General features: G+C 44.3%; 1 protein-coding gene across 1 annotated transcript; it reads right to left on the reverse strand.

Moving 5' to 3' along the window:
* Positions 1 to 3,324: 3,324 nt before the first annotated feature.
* On the reverse strand, positions 3,325 to 22,533 carry ENDOU (endonuclease, poly(U) specific). Its single transcript, XM_081191886.1, has 7 exons — positions 22,247 to 22,533; positions 11,716 to 11,815; positions 11,170 to 11,281; positions 8,489 to 8,610; positions 6,218 to 6,330; positions 5,046 to 5,199; positions 3,325 to 4,050 (listed from the first exon to the last, which is right to left on the reverse strand). Exons 1-7 carry the CDS (start codon positions 22,264 to 22,266, stop codon positions 3,787 to 3,789), a joined length of 885 nt encoding a protein of 294 aa, XP_081048012.1. The 5' UTR covers positions 22,267 to 22,533; the 3' UTR covers positions 3,325 to 3,786.
* Between the last annotated feature and the right edge of the window lie 600 nt (positions 22,534 to 23,133).

A 23,133-nucleotide genomic window follows, 5' to 3' on the forward strand; every position in this document is an offset into this window, starting at 1 on the left:
AGTCCCAATGGACTGAGGCAAAGTATGCAATTCAGACCAGACTTTTTATACATTTTGAAAGGCAAGCCCCTCGTGACGTAGGAGCAATTAAAACCCAGCTTTTTTACATAATTTACGACTCGGGATGCACAGGATACAATTTTGCAATCAACCAATTCCGGAGGCTCTGATCTTCAAACAGTCTTTCAACTTCCCCTTTGATGACTTGTCAACTTCCTCTAGTGGTTCAACTGGTCAGGTCAGGTCATGTGGGCTTAGTTCACTCTTTACAAGTTCCTAGGCTGGGGCAGCGTAAAATTTTTACCTCTTGGGTGAACTGCAAATTACTGCAGAGGGAAAGTTTCCCTTTTCACATCCCTTTGTTTTCAAGCTTAGATACATCTGCAAACTTGGTTATTTTCTACTCAATTTTGTGGTTCAGAATAAATTCTATTTGACTCTGTTTCAGGACTTTTTCTGTGGGTTTCAGACATGTGGTTTGTATATTTATGTATGTGTTTGCTTGGTACATTTGTGAACATTTATTTATTTTATCTATTTTATCTTGGTACATTTGTGAACATCTATTGGTACATTTGTGAACATCTCCTGCCAACCTAGAAGTTCGAAAGCACATCAAAGTGCAAGTAGATAAATAGGTACCGCTCCGGTGGGAAGGTAAACGGCATTTCCATGCACTGCTCTGGTTCGCCACATGCGCTGCTCTGGTTCTGCCGGCCACATGACCAGGAAAAACTGTCTGTGGACAAACGTTGGCTCCCTCGGCCAGTAAAGCGAGATGAGCGCCTCAACTCCAGAGTCGTCCGCGACTGGACTTAACAGTCAGGGGGTCAGGGGTCCCTTTACCTTTACCTTTTATTTTATATATAAGACCTTAAAATTCTCATAACAAATCCATACTGAATCCAGGATAATAATAATTTATTATTTATACCCCGCCCATCTGGCTGGGTTTCCCCAGCCACTCTGGGCGGCTTCCAAAACAATATTAAAATACTGTGATACATCAAACATTAAAAGCTTCCCTAAACAGGGCTGCCTTCAGATGTCTTCTAAAAGTCTGGTAGTTGTTGTTCTCTTTGACATCTGGTGGGAGGGCGTTCCACAGGGCGGGCGCCACTACTGAGAAGGCCCTCTGCCTGGTTCCCTGTAACTTGGCTTCTCGCATTGAGGGAACTGCCAGAAGGCCCTCGGTGCTGGACCTCAGTGTCCGGGTAGAACGATGGAGGTGGAGACGTTCCTTCAGGTATACTGGACCGAGGCCGTTTAGGGCTTTAAAGGTCAGCACCAACACTTTGAATTGTGCTCGGAAACGTACTGGGAGCCAATGTAGGTCTTTCAAGACCGGTGTTATATGGTCTCGGCAGCCGCTCCCAGTCACCAGTCTGGCTGCTGCATTCTGGATTAGTTGTAGTTTCCGGGTCACCTTCAAAGGTCGCCCCACGTAGAGCGCATTGCAGTAGTCCAAGTGGGAGATAACCAGAGCATGCACCACTCTGGCGAGACAATCCGCGGGCAGGTAGGGTCTCAGCCTACGTACCAGATGGAGCTGGTACACAGCTGCCCTGGACACGGATTTAACCTGTGCCTCCATGGACAGCTGTGAGTCCAAAATGACTCCCAGGCTGCACACCTGGTCCTTCAGGGGCACAGTTACCCCATTCAGGACCAGGGAATCCTCCACACCTGCCCGCCTCCTGTCCCCCAAAAACAGTACTTCTGTCTTGTCAGGATTCAATCTCAATCTGGAGTTAGGAGACTCAGTTAGGAGTTAGGAGACTCAGGCATGCAGCCTACCCTCCTGCTCACATACTCGTAGAATTGGGGTGACGAGCCTCACGGCCTCTTGGGCCTCCTGTCAAAAGCCTTTTTGGTATCTACGACCACACTCCTAATGGAAGAGAGAGTTTTCTCAGCTGTGCAATTATGTTCAGGGACATTCTCCCTTGGATGGATCCATGCCAGTTTTGAACAAATGCACTTGATCCTGGTGGAGATGAGGTAACACAAGGCAGATAGTCCATTAGCCGGGGCCTTGAATATAATGTTTTGTGCCAGCCTTATTCGGAGAAAAAGGGCGTAGCTTGCTGTTTCTAAGTAGTCCTGACCTCATGTTAAGATGTCTGAAATGCTTGCTGCATTCGTTTCAGGCTGCCAAGGTCTCTTTCTCAAGCACTTCATTGTAATAATGTTACAAAACAAGTCCCCCCTCCAAAAAAAAAGGACTGACCCCTTTCAGCAGGAAAATCATCAGAACCATCTTTGCCTTATTGACTCAGCTGCTAATCCCTATTTGCTCCCTGAAACTGATGCTCCCAATCATAATTACCTCTTCCTTTAGGGTTGGTTGATATAATTGACTAAAGGAACTGTGTAGAATTGTGCTGTAGTGTTTAGTTCACAATAAAAAAGAATGTTCAAAGCCATTTTATAATAGAGTTTTTCAGATGGTTTAATGGATGGAATTGAGTTTTTGTTTGTGTGTGTGTTTTAATTTATAAGCTAAAATTTCATCGGCTTCAGCTGCTTGCCCACCCACCCACCAGGCCCTGGAAGAATTTGGCTGCTACCAGACTTGTTTATTGATGCTTCCTTGTTGTGGAGAAAGGTCACCGCACTAAATGCCATTCACACACGTCATTCCTTCGTGCTGTCCCTCTGAGTTTACATCCCGCTGTCCTTGCAGGTTTTATCTTTTCTATGAAAAAAGGTGTGAGGCTTGAAACTGCATCCCAGTGTGCCGCCTCACAGCCTGTGGTGTGAACCCCTGGAAAAGGAGGGGAAATTGCAGTGCAAAACTAATAGGGAAATGGCCACTTGCACTATAGTCCAATACATTCCAGAAGTGGCTTTTATGCCCTGTGAAAGCTCACATGTAATGTGCAAAATAACAGTTAGGGAAACTTCAGGAAAATGGTATAAGCTGCAGTGGGAGATGCCTTGTGTTTTCAAACACTGCTTTCCTCGACATAAGTGGTGCCTCGCAAGACGAAAAGAATCCGTTCTGTGATTCTCTTCGTCTAGCGGTTTTTTCGTCTTGCAAAGCAAGCCCATTGACGGATTAGTGGATTAGCGCTATTAGCGCTATTAGTGGCTTTTAGCGACTTTTAGCGGCTTATCGGATCAGCTGATAAGCGGCTTAGCGGCTTAGAAAAAGGGGGGAAGGAAAAAAACCCCGCAGGAACTCACAAGACATTTTCGTCTTGCAAAGCAAGCCCATAGGAGATTCGTTTTGCGAAGCACCTCCAAAACGGAAAACTCTTTCGTCTAGCGAGATTTCCATCTTGCGAGGCATTCGTCTTGCGGGGCACCACTGTACAAAGTGGCATTAACAGGACTATGAACTGAGCAGCTTTTCTAAAGACTGGGATTCATGAGGCAATTCGGCAACACACAACTGAGGGAGCAGATCTTGTTGTATATGGGGGGGGGGGCAGCAAGAGATGGGGAAATTCCCCAGAGGCCAGGGGCATGAGAAGCTGTGCAGCCAGAGAAGGGAGAGATTAGGCAAGAGAGCTTTTGCTTAAAGGCTAGAGGAGAAAAACAGAAGGTCAGTTAAACACATAGCTTTGAAACAGTGAACTGTAGAATCATTTCAGTACAAATTCCTCACACAGGCAAAGTTTTGAAATCCTAAAGAGACAGATAAAAATAACCCCGAGGTAAAAAAAAAAAAAGCTGTATTTTTTTACATACCATTCTAAATATAACATACAATGAAGCAAAAACCACTTTAAATTCTGACATGGCAATTTAAAAATAATTTTCTCTTCAAAATTGAGGTCATCAGTACAAATCTTCGTTGTCGCTGCTGAGGAGGATGGGATAGGCTGTTCCTATGTGCTGCCCATGGCGGTAAACGACAATCTCCAGTTCGTATTCCTCTATTCTCACCCTCTGGCGCGTCACTCTTTCATTTGCTTGCAGAAAAATCACAGTATAAAGGGCAAACTCGAACTCGGGGCTGACGCCAATGAAGCTGCTGCCCACGGGCTTCACGAGCCCCTTCCAGCTGAACTGAAGGCTTAAAACCTGGTCGTCCTCATCAGGCTGAAAGCAAACACACAACACATTAGAACAGATACGCCTTTTGAATTATGACTGAATCAAACCAATGGAGTTTCTGGGGCCAGGGAAGGAAGCGGGTGATGTTGCACCGTGGAAAGTAGGGGGTGGGCTTTGCTGGCACTTTCCCAGCTGAGCATGGCAGCAAAGCCCATCTCCCTGAATGCTCAGATGAAGTGAAGCCATTGGTTGTGGGGGGTGGAATTAGGGGGGAAGCACATGTCTAAAATCCACTTAGGATGTGCAAGCCCTGGATCTGGGGCTGGATGAGGGCCCATAAACGGACTCTAAGTCCTGGCAAGATGGAGGTGTTGTGGGTCGGTGGCTCCTGAGTCCAGGCATTTGGCACTTGCACCCACAGAAGACTCTTCTTCTTTCAATAAGGCTTTTAAGCTGAACTCTTTCCCAGTCTGCATCTGTCCTGGCATTGTTGAGAAGGGGTGGAGTTAAAGTAAGTGGTTGTGTTTGCTTGTGCAGCAGGACTTCGCCCTCCTCCTCTCCTCGTTCCTACTGTATGTGTCCCCTAAATTTGCTTTGAAGGGTTGGGGGATCCCAGAATAGGTTTAGGGGGCACAAAAGTTGACTGGAAATTGTTCCCCATGCTGCGCATGCCCTGTTTAGCACCCCACTGAATTCCACCCAAGATGTTTTTCTTTCTTATCGCTTGCCACCCTAGGCTCCTTTGGGAGGAAGAGCAGGATGGATATTGAATGAATGAATGAATGAATGAATGAATGACAGAGGAATCTGATGCAAGTATAAACCAAGAGAAATCAGAAGCAAGATGCTTAGCAGGCTTCTACCTGAAGACGCTCTGGGTTTTTAAAAGTACTCTTCCAATATCACGTCCTACGTGTGTTGCTTATTTGCTAACCCAGGCGTAGATTTGTGCACATAAACAGTTGCAGAATGTTCTATATATTACACACAGAGAGAGAGGGAGGGAGGGAGAGAGAGAGAGAGAGAGAATGGTTTCTTACCCTGTTTTTGTTCTTCCTGGCTACGTAGCCCTTGTAGTCAATGTGCCTAAGTTTTTCTTGAAGGTAAAACTGCACCCAGTTGTGCAGTCCCAGGATCTCTTTACCTCGCTTAGTTTCCCCAACAAATACATGTTCGAATCCGCAAGAGTCAGGTCTGCAAAGCAAATCATTGGGAGTTGGGGGTTGAGTGGGGAAAGGAAAAGTATTGTTCAAGGACAGACAGATAGAATCTGATATTTTCACTGTGCCGTGATGTTACACGCTTACGTAGCCGGTTGTAAAGGGGATATGTTGCACAGTGTACACATTCAAAGAACATCCGCAATGTCTATCATTTCTGGGGATGTTTGAATATCTGCCCTTGACAAAAGCTGAGGGGAAAACATTCAGTTGGGCTAACATAAATGCCATGTGTTGGACTGGAATTATTAACAAGTGACCCTGCTATCTGTTGCATTTAAACCATAGAACTTGGGGGAGCCAATTTTATTCGATGTTTTGTTTTTCAATGTCTCTTAATCTGGTTTGAATATTGCAATAAATACATTGCTCGCTTGAATTATAAAAGAGTTCCAAGTCAATACCAATAGATCTGATTTTGCTATGTAAGAGTTGGAACCATCTGGATTTATAAGAGTCCTTAAGTAAGTCAGAGAGCAGATTAGCAAAAGCTCTTGCACTTGCACTAAGAACATCTAAAGAGCCCTGTTGGAATAGACCAAGGATCCCAATAATGATGATGATGATGATGATGATGATTTATTTCTACCCCGCCCATCTGGCTGGGTTTCCCCAGCCACTCTGGGCATCTTTCAACAGAACATTAAAAACAGAATGAAACTTCAAACACTAAAAACTTCCCTAAGCAGGACTGCCTTCAGGTGTCTTCTAAAAGTCAGATAATTGTTTATTTCCTTGACATCTGATGGGATGGCGTTCCACAGGGCGGGCACCACTACCGAGAAGGCCCTTTGCCTGGTTCCCTGTAACCTCACTTCTCAGATAGCTCTTGATTTCCTTGACATCTCTACTTTCCCATGTAAACATAGAAGATTGATATCCTCCTACAGAGTGTATTTTCTTACTCTTTAGGTCCGAGCTGCAAAGTCTGTACAATATTTGGATATTACATCATTCAAGCTATGGTAGAGTCTATTAAAAATCAGCCATACCCTTTTCCTCCATCCCTGGAGTAGAGGTGAAACCAAACAGCATAGAGCTGAGACTTGAAATCCTTCAGATCTGGTTTAGTCCAGGTTTTTTTAACTAAATATTGATGGGTAAGCTGGAAGAGATGAAATTGACATGAATTGGGAGGGGTGTTAAAATCTTAACATAGACCTCAGGTTTCAGAGTGTTTGCAGAGTTTCCTGCAGAAGAAAGGTTCAGAAAGTTTCTGGGAAGAGAAGACTGAGAGTGAAGTCTCACATATTTACGGGAATCAGAGATCTGTAAAAGCCAGCCCCTTAGCAGAGAGGAATTGTTGTTTGACACGATCATGATTCACTCCTAATGTCAGTGATCTCTTTAGCCGAGGCAGAGTTAAGACCTGCTGAGGTCCTAAGCTATGTCAAGCTCTAATAGAAAGGACAGTGAAAACAATAAAGAGTGTTTCCTTTATTTTTTAACCAATTATTAAGTCTTGAAACTGACAAGAAGAAAAAAGTACTTAGAGACTCCTCACAATCTGAGGCAATGAACTGTAGTGTACTTAGATGGAACTAACCTGTAAGTAAATTTTTGATTGGCTATAGACAGTACCGAATTTAAAGACACACTGACTATAGCTTACTTAGTTTTCCTTTAAATCCAGTACTGTCTATAGCCAATCAAAAATTTACTTACACGTTAGTTCCATCTTCTTAACATGTCAAAAGAGCAAAAATGTTTTAACTAGATGCAGCATTTTAAACATGAGCTTAACTCTTGGGTGCTTATTCAAAAACAAAGCCCAGGATAGATAGATGATGATAGATGATAGATAGATAGATAGATAGATAGATAGATAGATAGATAGATGATAGATAGATAGATAGATAGATGATAGATAGATTATATATATATATGTTCATTTATAATGAACATATATATATATAATCTATCTATCATCTATCTATCTATCTATCTATCTATCATCTATCTATCTATCTATCTATCTATCTATCATCTATCATCATCTATCTATCCTGGGCTTTGTTTTTGAATAAGCACCCAAGAGTTAAGCTCATGTTTAAAATGCTGCATCTAGTTAAAACATTTTTGCTCTTTTGACATGTTAAGAAGATGGAACTAACGTGTAAGTAAATTTTTGATTGGCTATAGACAGTACTGGATTTAAAGGAAAACTAAGTAAGCTATAGTCAGTGTGTCTTTAAATTCGGTACTGTCTATAGCCAATCAAAAATTTACTTACAGGTTAGTTCCATCTAAGTACACTACAGTTCATTGCCTCAGATTGTGAGGAGTCTCTAAGTACTTTTCCCAAGCATCCCAAGCTGGAATTAAGATTGCTGGAAGAAATATCAACAACCTCAGATATGCAGATGACACAACCTTGATGGCAGAAAGTGAGGAGGAATTAAAGAACCTTTTAATGAGGGTGAAAGAGGAGAGCGCAAAATATGGTCTGAAGCTCAACATCAAAAAAACCAAGATCATGGCCACTGGTCCCATCACCTCCTGGCAAATAGAAGGGGAAGAAATGGAGGTAGTGAGAGATTTTACTTTCTTGGGCTCCATGATCACTGCAGATGGTGACAGCAGCCACGAAATTAAAAGACGCCTGCTTCTTGGGAGAAGGGCAATGACAGGCCTAGACAGCATCTTGAGAAGTAGAGATGTCACCTTGCCAACAAAGGTCCGTATAGTTAAAGCCATGGTTTTCCCAGTAGTGATGTATGGAAGTGAGAGCTGGACCATAAAGAAGGCTGATCGCCGAAGAATTGATGCTTTTGAATTATGGTGCTGGAGGAGACTCTTGAGAGTCCCATGGACTGCAAGAAGATCAAACGCATCCATTCTTAAGGAAATCAGCCCTGAGTGCTCACTGGAAGGACAGATCCTGAAGCTGAGGCTCCAGTACTTTGGCCACCTCATGAGAAGAGAAGACTCCCTGGAGAAGACACTGATGCTGGGAAAGATGGAGGGCACAAGGAGAAGGGGGCGACAGAGGACAAGATGGTTGGATAGTGTTTTCGAGGTTACCAGCATGGGTTTGACCAAACTGCGGGAGGTAGTGGAGGACAGGGGTGCCTGGCGTGTTCTGGTCCATGGGGTCACGAAGAGTCGGACACGACTAAACGACTAAACAACAACATGTTCATTTATAATTAGGTTCAGATATATTAGGTACATTTAGGTTGCAGAATCCCAGGACCTCTAATGGGCACTGGTGCTGCTGAACTAAAGCAAAATATAGGCATTCCTACCACTCCTGTACTCACTTTCATCACGTCAGTTTCTAACACTGCATCGAGAAAGCGGTTGTTTTCAGCTATTTCCTCTGCCGTCACCAGCTCTGCCATACCAGTTGATGTCTCATAGTTGTCCAATAGGGAAATAAAGGCTATAAGAAGAAATATATCCCTCAGATTAATTCAGTATATGGAAAGAAAGATAAGTTTCATTTACGCAGTGCGCACAGTGTTGACTGGGCCTGGGTTCAAATACCAATTTATGTGTGGACTCTCTTATCACTCAGGCTGCATCCCCATAGAGGCTAGTGGCATGGGGCACCAGGGTGCCAAGTTCTGGAGGGCACCAGGGAAGAGGTGGAGGCTGGACACGGCGCCTCCTGGCATCAGCTTGCCGCCCTCGCCCGCCTCCGCCATGCTGCGCCCAAGCAGCGCTGCACCCAGAGCCTCTGTCTGCCGTGGCCACCGTGGCACAAAGCGGCCAGCTGAGCCAGGAGGCGCTGCGTCCAGCCAGTGGCATAGCGTGGGTTGTCAGCACCCGGGGCAAGGCAAGTAATTTGCGCCCTCTAACCCGTGGATTTGCGCCCCCTAACCCGTGGATTTGCGCCCCCTAACCCTAACCCCCAGATGTTGCGCCTGGTGCGGCCGCCCCCCCCCTGAACCCCCCACGCTATGCCACTGCGTCCAGCCTCCGCCTCTTCCCCGCTGGAGGAGCTGCCCTCCACCCACTGCCCGCCTCCTCCAGCAGTGCCATCCTCCCTAAAAAACTCTGGGAAAGGGGGGGGCGCCAGAGGGAGCTTTGCACCACGACGCTGGATATGCTTAAGACAGCCCTGCACCCACACAATACATTTAAATAACACTGCCCCCCCCCCGGAATTCTGGGGTGCTGGGAATGATAGCTCTGTGAAGGGTAAACTATGGTCTCCAATATTTTGGGGGTGTCATGTATTTTAAAGGTGCAGTGTGGATTCAGCCATTGTCTCATGCCACATGCCCTAAGTAAAAAGTTTGCCTATGAGTTGCAGGGGACTAGGGCCGTCAGGGAAAAAATGGCCTTTGGGCTATGGTTGCAAACTTTAAGTGCTATAAGCAGGACTAGGTGTTTGCTGTACAGCACGTAGCACACTCTGTGAGAAAGATCCCGGAAATTTCCACTCCCATACAGTGGCCATGACTTAGGGCTCCTCCGCTGCTTTCAGTGAAAACCTTCTCTTTTATTTTTGCCTTGTAAGTGGAACTCCTCCTGCTCCTGGTGTGTTGTGTAGGGGATGTGAAAGTGTGGGCCATGGGATGCAAGGTTTCTGTTTGCGGGAAAATAAAATCCTGTGATCTTCCAGGATAAACCAGCTACAGTGGTGCCCCGCAAGACGAATGCCTCGCAAGACGGAAAACTCGCTAGACGAAAGAGTTTTCCGTTTTGGAGGTGCTTCGCAAAACGAATCTCCTATGGGCTTGCTTCGCAAGACGAAAATGTCTTGCGAGTTCCTGCGGGGGTTTTTTCCTCCCCCCCTTTTCTAAGCCGCTAAGCCGATAAGCCGCTAATAGCGCTAATAGCGCTAATCCGTCAATGGGCTTGCTTCACAAGACGAAAAAAACCGCTAGACGAAGAGAATCACAGAACGGATTCGTTTCGTCTTGCGAGGCACCACTGTACTTGAAGTATGCAGCCATGTTTCGTAACAGGCAAATCTCATGTGTATTTTCCTGCACACATCCACTAATAAAACGTATGTTAAAGTGATTTGCTACCGACTGAATATATCAGTGGCTCTCCTAATTTGTAACCCTCCTGGTATGATTATATTTATATATGGGCTTATTTATATCATTTTAATTGGCATGTTTTTCTCCAAAGAACCCTGAGAGTTGTAGTTTGGCTGTTTGGGCACTCTCATAGCTCCCCCTCTCTCTGAGTCTGGGTTTTTGCTAATAAAAATCAACATTAATAATAAATTAATAAATAATAATGAATACCCCGCCCTTCCCAGGTTAAAAACCGGGCTCAGGGCGCCAAATAGCAAATATAAAACATTGATTAAAATGCGACTTAAAAACAGCATAAAATACAACATAAATGCAGCACCAATGACAATAAAATTTAAAAATTCAGGAGTCATTGGGGGGGGGGGGTAATCAGTAAACACCAAATGATCACCAGGGCTAACTGGCCAAGTTGGTCCTACTAGGGCCAGCAAGAAGACCAGAGAAGAATTTAAATGTGGGGTCCCAGAAAGGGTTTCTTCATAGAAGAGGAAAGGGGAAAGGGAGTAGAGGATCAGGCTAATTCAGATTGAAGGCCAGGCAGAATAGCTCTGTCTTACAGGCCTGACAGAGGTCATGGGTCCCTTTACCTTTACCTTTACAGGCCCGACAGAAGGAGGTTAAATCCTGAAGGGCCCTAGTCTCATGGGACAGAGCATTCCACCAGGTCGGAGCCATCACTGAGAAGGCCCTGGCCCTGGTGGAGGATAGTCTGGCTTCCTTAGGGTCCGGGACCTTTAAGCTGTTATTATTAGAATCATAGAATCATAGAATCATAGAGTTGGAAGAGACCACAAGGGCCATCGAGTCCAACCCCCTGCCAAGCAGGAAACACCATCAGAGCACTCCTGACATATTCATGGACCTTAGGGTCCTCTATATTAAATATCTCCCTCAAATGGAAGAAGGGTGTGCTGTACAGTTAAACTGCAAGGGAGGAGTCTTACTTGAATAAGTTTCCGTGTTCTTCAGACGTCGCTCATTTACGCTGCAAAACAACGGTTCAGAAGCGCTGTCTCTGGCCGCATTACTGCCCTGCGGTACATAACCAGCTTTCCCCTGTAAGCAAAATGTGGAACTATGATGGATGTGTGCTGCAGTTTTAGGTGAGATATCTGAAAAGTTATTTTGCTTGTTGACTCCAGCCCCTGACAAACTTGGGTTATGGGGGGAAATGTAAAATACAAAATACAGAGAATAACTCCCTGTATCTTTTACGTAAGCTCTGCTCATATACTTTACTCACATGTTCCTATGTGGCAAGCAGCCCAGCCTACAGGCTCACGTGGTTTCAGCACAGGTGTCTACAAGGAAGGAGCCTTCAGTGGCACGGCTGAATGCGCAAAATCCCCTCCCTGCGGATGTTCACGCCATATGCACAGACAGCAGAGGGTGGGGATAGTCGGAGAGGGTGGGTCTTCCTGGCACGGCCAATGCTCACTTTTTGGGAGAAGACTGGAGAGCTAAAGCATAGTGACACATATAACTGATACCTGTAAGGAAATGGTATAGTCTTTTCCAGGCGCAAAGCGGTTCACATCAGCATCCCAGAGCTCATTGAAAAGCTTGGAGAGTTCGAGATTCAAAATCTGCCTGCAAATAAACATAGGCAGAGAAGCGGGGGGGGGTTTCAAAATCAACACAAACATGGATCAGATAGCCAATTCCTGGCTTGGGGAGAGCAATGGCGTGTGGTTGGTGGAGCACACAGAGAGGACTGCCCTCCCCCAAGGGCTATTTCACAGAGGCTGCTCTCATGGGGTGAACCACCGTGGGTTTGCCCCCCTCCTGCAGCCCAAGGCCTCCCTTCAAAAGCAGAGAAGGAAACCAAAAGCACCCCATCAGGAGCTGTGCAAATGTGCTGAAAGTGCTTTTTCATGCTTATGCAAAATCAGCTATATTTGGAAACAGGAAATGCAGAGAACAAATGATAAGCTCAACTGAGTCTAAACTCTTTTACTCCGCTCTTAACTCCTATCCTTTGGCTCAAAATATGTTCCTCAATATGGCTTTCTTTTTTCTTTTTTGCAATTGGCAACCTCATTTGCCAATTGGCTGTGCCTCAGTCCACTTACAGTTTCTTGCAGCCTGCATGAACAACCATGTTGACAACCAAGTGGCATGCCAGTTCAGACTTCGTGTCAGAAACATGGGAGCCACAGAGGTGCAGACCCTCTCCCCCACCCCCCACCCCGGAGCAGAGCCTTGTCTGGACATCAGCCCTGAAGACTTTTCGTAGCTAGGACAAGAATCGTGCCAGGGGACCAGTTGTGAGGAACCTCTGATCTGTGGGCCAAATTAGGCCCACCACACTTGTGAGGCTGTACCGCCAGACCACTTCTGGTGAGCCAGGCATGCCTTTCCTGTACCGGACATTTAAGCCACTTGCATTACAAAATCATTCAAACACTGATGGGAATTGAATTTTTCTTTGACGCCACAGCTTGAAGCTTAAGCCTGCTGACATCATATGATGGCAGGGGATTGACAGGAGGGTACCTCTGCCCACTTGTCAATGTGGCCTGCAAAACGTTGGCCTTCCAGCAACCGGAGGGGTCTGCCCAGCCCTGCGCAAGACTAACAAGCCTGACACAATGAACAGGCCTCTTCTTCACTTCCACAGACCTGTTTCCAATCTCCAAATTCACGAGAGGCTCATCAAACATGGGGTGTATTTTTTGCCATATGAACGCTGCTGCATCCTTTTCAGGAGCATCATATATGGCACTGTGAATGTTCCTTCAAATCTAGCATAACCTCTTTGCCAGTTTTTATCATCAGTCAGATGTAAGGTACAATAACATTTTCTCTCAGAATGTGAGAAAATCGTATTTAAGGCAAATGTGTGAAAACTCATTCCGCCCCCACCTCCCCAGTAACACCATCTAAAAGTACAGGAAGAACTGGGAACTTTGAGGGGAGGCAGAATCAGAAATGGTGAGTGGCAACTTTGGACAGCTTTTGCAAACCCAAATATAGAGGTCTCACCCCAACTAACTTCATGGTTTTCTCTGACTCACAGATAAAATGACTTTTCACTCACGTGAAAACAATTCTCATTGAGCTGCAGTCCCATAGGCAGAATATAGAATTATTTCAATTTAAAGTGTTGGTGTTGACCATTAAAGCCCTAAACGGCCTCGGCCCAGTATACCTGAAGGAGCGTCTCCACCCCCATCGTTCTGCCCGGACGCTGAGGTCGAGCGCCGAGGGCCTTCTGGTGGTTCCCTCACTGCGAGAAGCAAAGCTACAGGGAACCAGGCAGAGGGCCTTCTTGGTAGTGGCACCCGCCCTGTGGAACGCCCTCCCATCAGATGTCAAAGAGATAAACAACTACCTGACATTTAGAAAACATTTGAAGGCAGCCCTGTTCAGGGAAGTTTTTAATGTGTGACATTTTGATGTATTTTTAATCTTTGTTGGAAGCCGCCTAGAGTGTCTGGGGAAACCCAGCCAGATGCGTGGGGTACAAATAAGAAATTAATATTAATATTAATTTGTGGTGTAATATATTCAGAATCATGACACGACTATAAACACACACACACACACACACACACACACACACACACCATTGCTTCCTTTTCTTGCTATTAATTTCTTACTGGTGTCCCTACAGTGGAATGTTGACTCCATTTCTAGTACAATCTTATATACTTCAACTCAAAGGCAAATTCCCAAGTAAGCATGTATAGAATTTGAGCTTTCTAGGGCAACTTTAGCGGCATAAGGAATCAAACGACAGTCACAAAAGGTCATGATAATCTGAAAGACAAAAAGGAGTGTGGCCAGATGTTCCAATGGTACATCTTCTACAAATGCTAAAAATAAGTTTGACTTAAAATACTGTACACCTGCCTTGGTCTAATTGTTTAAATAAGGAAGAACAATAATTTACCTATTGACTTACCACACAGAAACAATCAGCTCTTGTCCAGATTTGCCACAGCATAAACCCAGCTTTGAGCAAGCAAGTTGCAAATTGCAGGGAGGAAAACTGATGACAAAAAGAGGGACACCCTAACCCTAATCCAGGGGTAGCCAATGAGATGCCTTCCAGATGCTGTTGGACTACAATTCCCATCTTCCCATTGACCATTGGCCAAGTTGCCTGCAAGCTGGAATCCAAAGATATCTGAAGGGCACTGTTGGTTACCCCAGCAATAATGACACACGGCGTAGATATTGCATGAGGCTCTGAAATGCATTTTTAAGTGTCTAACGTGAAAATGTTCCCAATCTCTAGGATGTTGCGAAGAAAGACTCTCCTGAGACCATTGCAAACTTGAAAGAAATGTGCTGAGGTCCCTAGGTGCGCTTTAGCTAACAACAAAAAGAACTACAACCACATCATTAAGATTTGCTCTGTGACCATGAGATTGTAATGGCTAAGGGAGCTGGGCATGTTTAGCCTGGAGAAGAGGAGGTTAAGGGGTGATATGATAGCCATGTTCCAATATATAAAAGGATGTCACATAGAGGAGGGAGAAAGGTTGTTTTCTGCTGCTCCAGAGAAGCGGACACGGAGCAATGGATCCAAACTACAAGAAAGAAGATTCCACCTAAACATTAGGAAGAACTTCCTGACAGTAAGAGCTGTTTGACAGTGGAATTTGCTGCCAAGGAGTGTGGTGGAGTCTCCTACTTTGGAGGTCTTTAAGCAGAGGCTTGACAACCATATGTCAGGAGTGCTCTGATGGTGTTTCCTGCTTGGCAGGGGGTTGGACTCAATGGCCCTTGTGGTCTCTTCCAACTCTATGATTCTATGATTCTATGATTCTAAATAAGAAAGTGAAACCTTCTTCTTCCCAAATAGCCCTTGCAGAAAAGAAAAGTAGTCTCCTTCTCTGGAGAATTTATTTATTTTGGAACTTAATATTACTTTCAAATTTCATTTCTTCTTTTTCAAACAAAGGAAGCTTAAACAGTTTTGAGATTCCAGGAAAGGGAATCCCATCATTCTGTTAAAACAAGTTACATTCTTGTCTGATAAAAAGTGTTTGCAGTAAAATCCCACAAATAGCTTTACAAACTGTATTGACTTCTTTTTCTATGGCACTTGCAATCAACCTCCCCTTAAAAACAATATAATCAGCTCTTTTGCCTCTAATTTTCCATACAATTGTACCTAGATATTGCCTTTTAAGCGGAACAAAAGAGTTGCACCCTTAATTCTGTGCTGGGTTAGAGCCTGAAACCTTCAAATTTAGTCCTCAAATCTTGATTAAATATCTAGACTGTAGACTCTTGTGCTTCTAGATGAGACACAACATTTGCTGAATGACACAACAGGCCAATCCTTGCAAGGGAAACAATTGATTTTCTGTGAATATTGCTGGCCTATCAATGAACTCCTCTCGAAACCATTGTTTGAATTCAGCAAATGGCACAATAAAAACCCTGCTCCGTCTATAAAGAATGAAAGTCTTCCTTAATAACTTGATGGACAGCAATCCTGCACTTATCAGCTCAGAGGTCTCAGTGATTTCAACAGAACTGCAGCTTGTGTGGTGTCATATTTGCACCACTGAGGAGATAGTAAACTATAAATTGTTGAGTAAGTTGGAGAAAAGCTCCCCCTCTCAGAAAGTGCATCTCTTCTTTCTGGAAAATTACTGCCAGAGTATAAACACTGGAAGCTGGCAGATAGAAGGCTTATTTCAGCATAAGAGTTCTAAAACCCTAAGATCTACTTTGCAAAAAGCCACAACAGATTTTTCTTTTCTTTTAATAATAATAATAATAATAATAATTTCTTCTTTTAATAAAATATGATATTATTTTGCCTTTAAAGCTCTTTATAAACACCTGTAAGATTTCTTAACATTCAATGTTTCAGCCATGGTTACTGGCTCTAAATAAATGCCTAAGTGCTCTGTGACTGTACTTTAATTTCCTCCCGTTTCAACCTTGTTGACTGAACTGTAACTGTAACAATTAATAGTACTATTCTATAAACAGAGCTGCACTTGGCTAGGGAAAACGAAACTTCAGTTTAGATAGATAGATAGATAATACTTTATTCGGCTATGAGCCCACAAGGTAAAACAAATCAATAGATAAAAATCAATAGATAAAATCAATAACATTTTACAATCTAAAATATCAACTAAAATATTTCAACGCATACTCTCTAGATATCCCGTGTTATGGCCTTGAAGATAAAGATGGTGCATAGAGTTTACTCAATTTTTAATAGTCATGCAGCATTCCATGAAGTCTTTTATATGACAGAAGTGAGATCAGGAATCTAGCAACCTGTAAAGTTCTATAAGAGTCAATGTCCTGGAGTAGATAAGCTAGATGTAATTCAGGTGGTTTAGCAGCCATTTCCAGAATGATTGAACTCAGGATCCTTGATCGGGGAACATTATATAATGGGCAATTAAACAAGATATGATAAAGGGATTCTATCGATTTGTTGTCACATGCGCACAAAACAGAGATTTTACCGTTGGAAAATCTATTGCTCAGCACATTTGAGGGGAACACATTAAATCTGGCTCTAACAAATGCAAATCTATGCGACGCAACCGATAAAGTAGACAGATATCGCGGTATCTGGGACATAGATATAATGCCCTGATATATTGGGGAACATGTACCTCCACCTGTGGTAAGATTTTGTTGCAAATCTACCTCCTCCAGTCTTTGTTTGATGACCTTTTTAGCTGTAATTGGATCTAAATTAAGTATATCGGAAGGAGAGATTCCATAAGACAACAGTTTGGAATGGATTTTTGTTGCCCATGGGCTGGTGAATTCATCTCTCCAAAGGCACTGAATAAGATGGTAGTTTGGCAATTTATGCCAAAGGGACAGCCAATAATTAAAGGCATGTCTCCACATCAGAATCTCAAGGGAGGGGGTCTTAAGTTCTAAGCGAATGGCAGAGTTGCTTACACAGGAGGGTAGTTTCAAAAGGCGTCTTAGAAAAAGATTTTGCAATGTCACCAGAGGCAAGAGGTTTACAAAGGCGCCCCATAAAGGGACCGCATAGGCCATAGTTGCAACCACTTTTGCACTATAAACTTTTAAGGCGGATGGAACATGCATAGCCCCCTCAGTAAAGAAGAAGCGTAGTAGAGCGTAGATAAGGGCTTTCACCTTGTTTTGTAAATATGTGATATGCGCTTTCCATCCCATATTATACTGGAAATAAATTCCTAGATATTGAAATTTGTAAACTTGTTCAATTGGCTTCCCCTCAAGTTCCCATCTATACAGTTTACGACTCCTGGAAAAAATTAGGACTTTAGATTTGGAATGGTTAATATTAAGTAAATTTGTTTGGCAATATGATGCAAAAATCTTAAGGGCCCTCCTCAAACCGATTCGAGAATAAGAGAGGATCACCGCATCGTCAGCGTATAATAATAAGGGGCAGCGATAGTCCGCAAGCCTGGGTGCATGAATGGAGGTTTGGGCCTCAGCTAGGGGCGTCCTCATGTCACTAATATAAAGGTTAAAAAGATAGGGGGCAAGGATACACCCTTGTCGTACCCCCTTGTTTATTGGAACTGAGTTTGTGAGATCGCCCTCAGGTGTTAACCTCACCCTCGCGGCCGTCCCTTCATGTAATTTAATCAATAGCCACAACAGCCTTTTATCTATGCCCCACTTTGCCAGTTTTTCCCATAACAGCTCTCTAGAGATACTGTCAAAAGCCGCCTTCAGGTCTATAAAAGCGGCACATAGAAGACCATGAGTAGGGGAAGAATACTTCCGCGCCAAATGATATAGAATTATAGCATGGTCAATAGAAGCGCGATTTGGTCTAAACCCGGCCTGTTCATGGCCTATCAGATTGGAATCTTCGGCCCATTGGGTTAGTCTGGTTAGCAAGAAGCGAGTGTAGATTTTTCCGATGATTGATAGTAAACTGATATTACGATAGTTTCCTGGGTCCTCTGGTGGTCCTTTTTTATATATAGGAATTATGATGGACTCCTTCCATGATGTAGGTATCTGGCCCGTGGCATTGATTGCATCAAAGATTTTTGCAAGAATTTTAGCCCACCATATTGGGTGTTGTTTAATAGCTTCCGCCGGGATCAGATCAGGCCCTGGGGCTTTATCAGTTTTCAGTTTAGCAATTAAATCTACTATTTCCTCCGGGTCAGTATCTGGCCATATGGGCAAGTGACTTGAGGGAGTATCAGATTGGGTGTTAGAGATGTCTGTCTGGGAGAAATATTTTCTTAGAAATTGTTCCCATGTCGGGGCTGGGATAACCGTCAATGGGTATTTCCTCGAGCTTTTGTTGATTAGATTCCAAAAACCGCGAGAGCTGCGGAGCTTAGAAGCAGCAATCAGCGCTTGCCAACGTCTTAGCTGCCACTCGTGCTTGGCTGACTTCTGTGCCTGTTTGTAAGCAATTTTGGCCTGCAAGTACTCTGGGGGGAGAGTTTCAGCGCCAGAGGCTTTATATCTGTTGTAGATACAACAGAGGGAGAGTCTAGCTTGCTTACATTTGGCATCAAACCAAGGTGCACCGAACCTGGGTTGATCTCGGTTAGCCAGGTGAGCCGGCATCGTAAAGAAGCTAGTTAAATCTGCAGAGAAGTGGAAGAACCACTCCAGTATCCTATTTGGCTCAGACAGCTCCGCCAATGAAACAATAAGGGATTCACAGCTATTCCTCTGGAAGAATTCTGCATATTTTTGGGCCTGTTTCATGGACCATTTGATGCCTCTTACTTGAGCTGTGGCATTTAAACCTACATGAATTGGGTGTGTTCCACTAACCGGGTGCCAGTCAAGTGTTAGCTTGGCCGCTAGAGGTAGGTGATCACTGGATTGTACATTATCTACTTTGAGATAAAAGAAGTTTGAAAATAGGTCTTCTGAGACTAGAAGATAATCTAGGACACTATTTGATGTTGTGCCCAAATGAGTGAATTCACCTGGCACATCCGGGGGGCAGTTGCCATTTAGAATGTTCAAATTCATACGAATGGCCAATTGATAAAGAAGGACTCCCGCCTCATTCACTCTGTTGTATTTAGATCTTCTTGATGTGAAAGATGTGAAAGAGATTAAATCAGATTTTGGGTAGGGGGGAGATACCCACCACTTGGCCTTAATTATCTCATTCCAGTTGGCAGCTGTACGTGCATTGAAGTCACCACCCATTATCGATGGAATATTAGGGTACTTAACATAGCATGCCAATAAATGTTCTTCCAGAGAATCCCATCTATAATGAAGGTCTGATATCAGACCACCCGGAGGAAGATAAACATTGGTGATTAATAGTGAAAATTTTTCACTTGAAATCAGACCAGTAAAAGCAAAAGGAGGAAAGGTATGAACTAGCGAGAGTTTAGCACTCATTTTAAGCGATATGGCGATTGCAAGACCGCCTCTGGACCGGCCACCTTTCTGGGAGGGGGTAGCTGGGAGTGATATCAGTTCAAAGCCGTTTATATCTATTTTATCTTCTTCCCATGTTTCTTGCAACAGGATTATCTGGAAAGAGTTTATATAGGGCATAAATTCGGGATCTAATCTTTTCCTTTTCCAGCCAGCAATGTTCCAACTTAGGACTGCTAGCTGGGGACTTCTGTGTTGTTCTTTTAACAGCCAAGACGGAGGGGGGGCAGACTCTCTGTTAAAGACAGAAGATGTAACAAAAAAGTCAGTTATTTTACTTTGGGAAGATGGTAACTGTGAGGCGCCCTGCAAATTAAAGTTTTTAACAATTTGGTTCGACTGTTGGTACACCGTGGATGATCCACTGAAAGTAGATCTCTGAACAGGAACCTGGTGAGTAGAGATACTATTTGGCGTTTTTAGCTGTCGAGCCCAACTAGGCTCTGCCGAGTCCGCTGGAGCCGTCCTCTTTGGGGATCTAACCAATATGCTTGTGATCATTTGATTTATATGTCCTGCTGGGTCTTCAGTCCACTCTGTGTTGACTCTCGGCACTGTAGTGTCTTCCTCACGTAATTTTTGGATTTTTGGTGGAGACGCCTGACTTAGAGTGGCCATTACCGTCACAGGTCGTGGATGGTCTTCGATGTATGTTGATTCCAAGTCCGGCATGGAGGGATGCAGGGGCGACGATTTATCCGAGGGAGTGTTATCCTGAGATTCAATCTTTGATCGGTTAATCTCAGAGGGAACAGTTAAGTCTATTAAAAGCAGGGATGTGTTACCAGCGTGAAGGGGAGGAGAAGAGTCTGCCTCCCGCCGTGAGACCTTCCCATCCAATGCCGATGGCACCTTGTATGCTGGATATTGGGGGCTTGTTGTTTCCACCTCCATGGGGCATGGCACCGCTAAGTTAGAGTGGGTATTCTTCCTAGGAACTCCGTTGCAGGCGATACTTAGGAGCTGAAGTTTAAGTGAGTCCAGCCTATTTATAATTTCTTGTTGTTCCCGCGCTGGTAACTCTCCAAAGGAGGCAATAAGCTCTCTTTCCTCCTGGGGTGTCAATGAGTTACTGGCACAATCATAGTGTTTAGTTGAAGAAGTGGGAGTACTATGGGACTGGCCCAGACATGAGGTGTACAGCTCAGCCCTCTTTTGTGGTTCAGGATGGGAAGGTTGTACCGTCTCCTTGATTGATCCCTCCAATAGGAGGGGTCTAATTATGGCGTCCATGAAAACTCTCGTTGGAAAAATGCCAAGACTATTCAGAAACAATTTTTGCTGAATAATGAGAGAGGGGATTTTTGCAGAGTGGAAAGCCAGCATTATTCTCTGGTATCTGTTCTGGTGGGTTAAAGGAAGCACAGCACAAAGATCTATTTGTGATGTCTCGAGTTTTAGAAGCCATCTGAGGTGCTCTTTAGTCCCATGTAGCGTTGCCCAACTTGGGTCCCTTTCCCGGATGGTTAGGGAAATCTTCCTTGGATGTAGAATCAGGGATTGGCGATTCAGTGAGGGGTTGATATTGTATTTATAGTTCTTCCTACGACCGGTGTTTGGAGGGGCTTTCTGCCGGCACAATGGAACATCTACTGCCCCATCTTGGGCTGACTGAACCGGCTGGTCATCCAGTTTTTGCTGCAGGCTATGCAGCTGAGAGGATAGGCCGTCAATTTTCTTAAATATACAGTTTAGAGTTCTAATTACTAGATGGAGTTGCTCACCTCCTGAGCAGTCTGTAGAATCGGCTACCAACACCTCCTTCGGATAGGGATCCTCCCCATTTGTATTATCATTAGCGTTTCCAATTTGTGGCGTCTCAGGAGCCTCATCTTTTGATGTTGTTTCAAGGGCAATTAGGGGGTCGAAACGATTTTGAGTCACTATTGAGTAGGTACATTCCTCCGTGCCTCTCCCTCCTTTAAGTGAACCCTTCCTTGATTGCTTAGGCCTCGGAGAAGATAACGCCTCGTCCGAGTCTCTTGGGCGTTTTCCATGACCCATAAATCAATTTTGCAGGGGACCCGTCATGGGCACTGTACTGGGGAGCACCTTAAATCCTTTAGTCTTCCACACAAGAATACTGCCTTCCACTTATCTCTCCCAGGTTAGGGAGGCGGCGACAGCAGTGGCGGTAATAAAGGAGATAATGAAACAGCCCGCACGGCCAGCAGTTCGTTAAAACTCTCGGATAAAAACTCTCAGATAAAACTCTCGGATAAAAAGCCAGCACAGCCAGCAGATCATTAAAACTCTCGGATAAAAACAGGGGAAGATAAAAAAAAGATAAAAACCACTTAAAACTTTGATAAGGGTAAGCGAACTTACTTAGTGACTGCCTTCGTCGCCATCTTGGAAACCCCTCCTCTCAGGTTTAATTGTACAGTACACACAACATAGAAGTTAAGTAAACCGTCTATTATAGCTAGGGAATGCAATTTGCATTTGCTAAGCGTAAGATGATATGCTGGCGCATATCAGAGACATTGCTACCTAGGAAATAGTTTGTAAGTGCATTGCATGCTGATTAGATAATAAATCTACACTTTTCCAAGTGTCCCTGGGACCATACCTGTGATTCTTCAAGCTTAAGTTGTTCCCAGTGCACAGGGCGGCAGCGTAATGCCAAAACATGCAACCCTCTCTTACCTTTGAGCCATGTTGACCATACGCTCTTTTTCTCCCCCAAGCAAACTGACTCACAGTGAGCTGAATGCCCGGTTTCACTTCCAAAGCCCTTTTGAAGCAGCTCTGGACCTTTGCACTGCCTCCAGCCTGCTTACCGGGAGCTGCCTCTCAAGGTGATTGGCAGAGTAAGGAAGTTGTAGAAAGGGACACGTTGCAAAGAGAAGGAAGTAAACTGAATGAACCTGAGGGTTGGGCAAACAGTGACAATATGTGTTCTCCTCTAGGTTCCCACCAGATAGACAGAAACACATCAACAGGAGCTAAAATGACTCACGTTGAGCTTCAGAGCATTTCCTATTGTTATAGATGCATTCGGTGGTGCTGTGGTCTAAACCACAAAGCCTAGGGCTTGCCGATTGGAAGGTCGGTGGATCGAATCCCTGCGATGGGATGAGCTCCCATTGTTCAGTCCCAGCTCCTGCCCACCTAGCAGTTCGAATGCACGTCAAAGTGCAAGTAGATAAATAGGTAGCACTCCGGCAGGAAGGTAAACGGCGTTTCCGTGTGCTGCTCTGGTTCGCCAGAAGCGGCTTAGTCATGCTGGCCACATGGCTCAGAAGCTCCCTTGGCCTATAGAGCGAGATGAGCGCACAACCCCAGAGTCGTCCCCCACTGGACCTAACGGTCAGGGGTACCTTTAATTTAAAAATGGGCTGTTGGGTGTTTTGGATTTTATCCCTCCCACCCCTGCCCCGGAAGTATGAGGTTTGCATCCCAAAATACTACTTTTGTTTACTGAGGTTAAAATTAAAACAATGTTTTATGTTTCTGGGCCTTCTCTTTTATAATTCCTCTATATCCAAGGTGCTATTTGCTCACAATCAAGGTATCTTTAAATCATGATGACT

The sequence above is a fragment of the Podarcis bocagei genome, assembly GCF_964188305.1.
Source record: "Podarcis bocagei genome assembly, chromosome: 4".
Classification (NCBI taxonomy): Eukaryota; Metazoa; Chordata; class Lepidosauria; order Squamata; family Lacertidae; genus Podarcis; species Podarcis bocagei.

Excerpts from the sequence above, each read along its gene's own strand:
- ENDOU (XM_081191886.1), bottom strand. The coding sequence starts at position 22,266 with ATGGTCAACATGGCTCAAAG. Across the intron at positions 11,816-22,246 it reads ATGGTCAACATGGCTCAAAG|GCAGATTTTGAATCTCGAAC; the intron begins GTAAGAGAGGGT and ends GTTTATTTGCAG. Across the intron at positions 4,051-5,045 it reads CCAGGAAGAACAAAAACAGG|CCTGATGAGGACGACCAGGT; the intron begins GTAAGAAACCAT and ends GTTTGCTTTCAG.